Raw genomic sequence first — 2,732 nt, forward strand, 5'->3', positions numbered from 1 at the left:
CCCCAGCACCTGTTTCCGGGTCTCTATTACCTGCACTTGCAGCTCTTCTGCTTCCTTCCACCGTCCTTGATTCCAGTATGTTGATGCAAGCTGATTTATGGTGAGCAGAGTATCAGGATGCTCTGGCCCCAGCACCTGTTTCCGGGTCTCCATTACCTGCACCTCCAGCTCTTCTGCCTCTTTCCATCGTCCTTGATGCCTGTATGTTGATGCCAAGTCGGCCATGCTCGTCAGCGAGGAGAGATCAAGATTACTATTATCTTTTCGCTGCATGTTCACAATGTCCTCAAATAGCACAGCCGCTTCATTATACCTTCCGTCTGTCTGGAGACACCTCCCAATATTCTGAATCAGTTGTATGTATTTTTCTCGCTCATTTCGGAAATTGCTTTCACCAACAAGTGCAAGGGCATGTGGTAGATAATCTCTCCAAACTGTTCGATTTTTATGGTCATTATCTGGGAAAGCGTGGCTGAAGTGGTCAGCTGTTTCTTGTATGCGCCGACTAAATTGCTGCTGTTTTCTTAGCCAGTTCCGAGTTGAGAGGTAGACCAGTCGATGGAGAGTTAGAGCACAGTCTTGAACTTGCTCACTAACAAACGAGAAAGCCTTGAGAAGGCCTATTGCATCAATTTTTTTCTTTTTGGGGCTGGCTTCTGGAAGTAAAGATGGTGGGATATTCCGTGGATTAATGCAGGCCATGAATGATAGATAATCAGCTGCCAGTGGATTTAATCTGCTTGAAGGAGATCAACCAGGTAGTAGCCACTGGATTCTGGGTATCCTTATATCGCCCGTCATCTCCAAAGTCTTCACTGAGTAACTCGACTACATCAGACTCTTGTTCCTGCAAGAGTACGGAGTAGTCAGAGAGCTCAATATCATTGGAGTTGATATATGCTGCTGCCTGGGTTATTGCTAGAGGGAGAAACACCAGCTGTTCAAGAAGAGCAATAGCTGCATCTCTGTTCTCGAGCAGCTCTTTTCTGATTAGTGCCTTTTCTAACATCTTCACGCCAGCCTCTGTATCTGGCTCGGAGACATTGATCACAAAAGGTGACGCTAGCTTCACCGCCAGCTTTCGATTGCGAGTCGTGAAGAGAATGCGGCCTCGCTCGCTTTGAGGCACGAAGTCTGTCAGTGCCGTTGCAGCACTGCCTCCAACCCACATCTCCGTATCATCAGCGTTGTCAAACACAAGAAACCACTTCCCAGCACTGCCTTGGCTAAGATAAGCCTTGACACGCTCTTTTGCCTCGGCAGGCTTCACTCCTTGTATTCCAACCGTCTGTGCGAGACTCAGGTAGGCTTGTTCAACACTGGCATGGCTGATACAAGGAATCCAGAATATTGACCAATGAGAGTCTCTTGCGCGCATGTGATACGCCAATTCAAGTGCAATTTGAGTTTTCCCCACCCCACCAAGGCCACAAATAGCAATCTTCGCCGGTCCATTGGTTTGCTCAATCAATTCTTCAATCCGAGCAATTTCTTCTTCTCGACCGACAAATCCCAAGTTCTTCTGAAAGGGGACCATCCAATAGCAATTTCCGTTGGCCTTTAGGTTTTGGTCGGCATCCTCCTCCTGTAACGGAACCAGTGTGAGCAGAGCCTTAGTATAGGCAGCGGCTGCAAACGCTGCATACCTTTGCCACTCTTTGTGCTTATGAGAGTCGCAATAGTCACAGATGCCTCGTATAACCAGTGACGGAATCTCATCCATCAGTCCAGCAGCTTCCATCTCGAAACAGAGAATTCCGAGGTCTCGAGCGATTGAATCACGAGTTCTGGCATCTTTCATCACCTGATCTCCAGAAGCAATCAAGCCATAATAAATACATGGCTCCTCAGTTGTCCGCTTAGGACGGTCCACTAGTTGGCCCTTATCACATGCCGAGCAGTCAAGTCCATCACTCTTGTGATTGTATGTTGATCGAAATAGCTGGTCCTTTGATGGTCGTGGAAACTGATTTTGTACATCTTCCTTCCGCAGGACATCAGACATGGTCTTGCCAAGTAAGTTTTGTCCCAGTATACTGCCACTTTCCATCCGAGCAATCGCCTTTAACAATATTGGGGGAGGTTTGTTAAGCGATCCAGTCCGATGAAAATGTCCGTCATGAAGTGTTTTGCCGTAGTCATACTGAATGACACCACTTAGGCTGTCAGTTGGCTTACTAACCACAATATCACCCAATCGTATATCGAAGTTCTCCCGCGGAACTCCCCCTCCGATACCGACCATTAATCCAAATTGAACCCGTCGATAGGTAGACGTCAGGTGGGACACCGCAGTGGCGGCGGATATTGTCCCATAGACACCAGCAGGGAGACAGACAACCACCACATTATGACCGCTAGCACTCCCAAGAGTATAAACATTGTGGTCGGATTTAGGTTGAGGAAGGGCAGGATGGACCTCATCTAGGATTGCTTTTGCGGCCGCCAATTCGAGTGGCAAGGCACAGATCCACGCGACTGTGTAGGAGTCGTGCGTTAGTGTCATTTTTCGCTGTCAGGCGCAAAAATAACAGCAATATTATGGGTTAGACAACAAATAAAGAACCGTGGTTCTAAGCCAAAGATGCGAGACTTGAGATGCAATGAAGGGTCATCGAATTCAGGAGCGAGGACGAGAAATCGAGGGGGAAGGCCCAACTCACAGTCTCAAGGCTGTCACAAGGCTGTCACAACTGCAGACCAATCATCGGCTTCATGATCAATACAGTATA

At 47.9% G+C, this 2,732-nt stretch overlaps 1 protein-coding gene across 1 annotated transcript in view; it reads right to left on the bottom strand.

Moving 5' to 3' along the window:
* Positions 1-2,506, bottom strand: part of BJX67DRAFT_376059 (purine and uridine phosphorylase) — a gene marked incomplete at both ends in the record, with an annotated part of 2,905 nt that extends 399 nt beyond the window's left edge. Inside the window, 5 exons of the mRNA XM_071031801.1 lie at positions 10-649; positions 756-1,809; positions 1,840-2,212; positions 2,243-2,433; positions 2,467-2,506. Coding sequence (XP_070880315.1) covers positions 10-649; positions 756-1,809; positions 1,840-2,212; positions 2,243-2,433; positions 2,467-2,506 — 2,298 coding nt within the window. The remainder of the gene's footprint in view (positions 1-9; positions 650-755; positions 1,810-1,839; positions 2,213-2,242; positions 2,434-2,466) is intronic.
* Between the last annotated feature and the right edge of the window lie 226 nt (positions 2,507-2,732).

This window comes from Aspergillus lucknowensis, assembly GCF_044049455.1.
Source record: "Aspergillus lucknowensis strain CBS 449.75 chromosome Unknown BJX67scaffold_144, whole genome shotgun sequence".
NCBI classification, from domain to species: Eukaryota; Fungi; Ascomycota; class Eurotiomycetes; order Eurotiales; family Aspergillaceae; genus Aspergillus; species Aspergillus lucknowensis.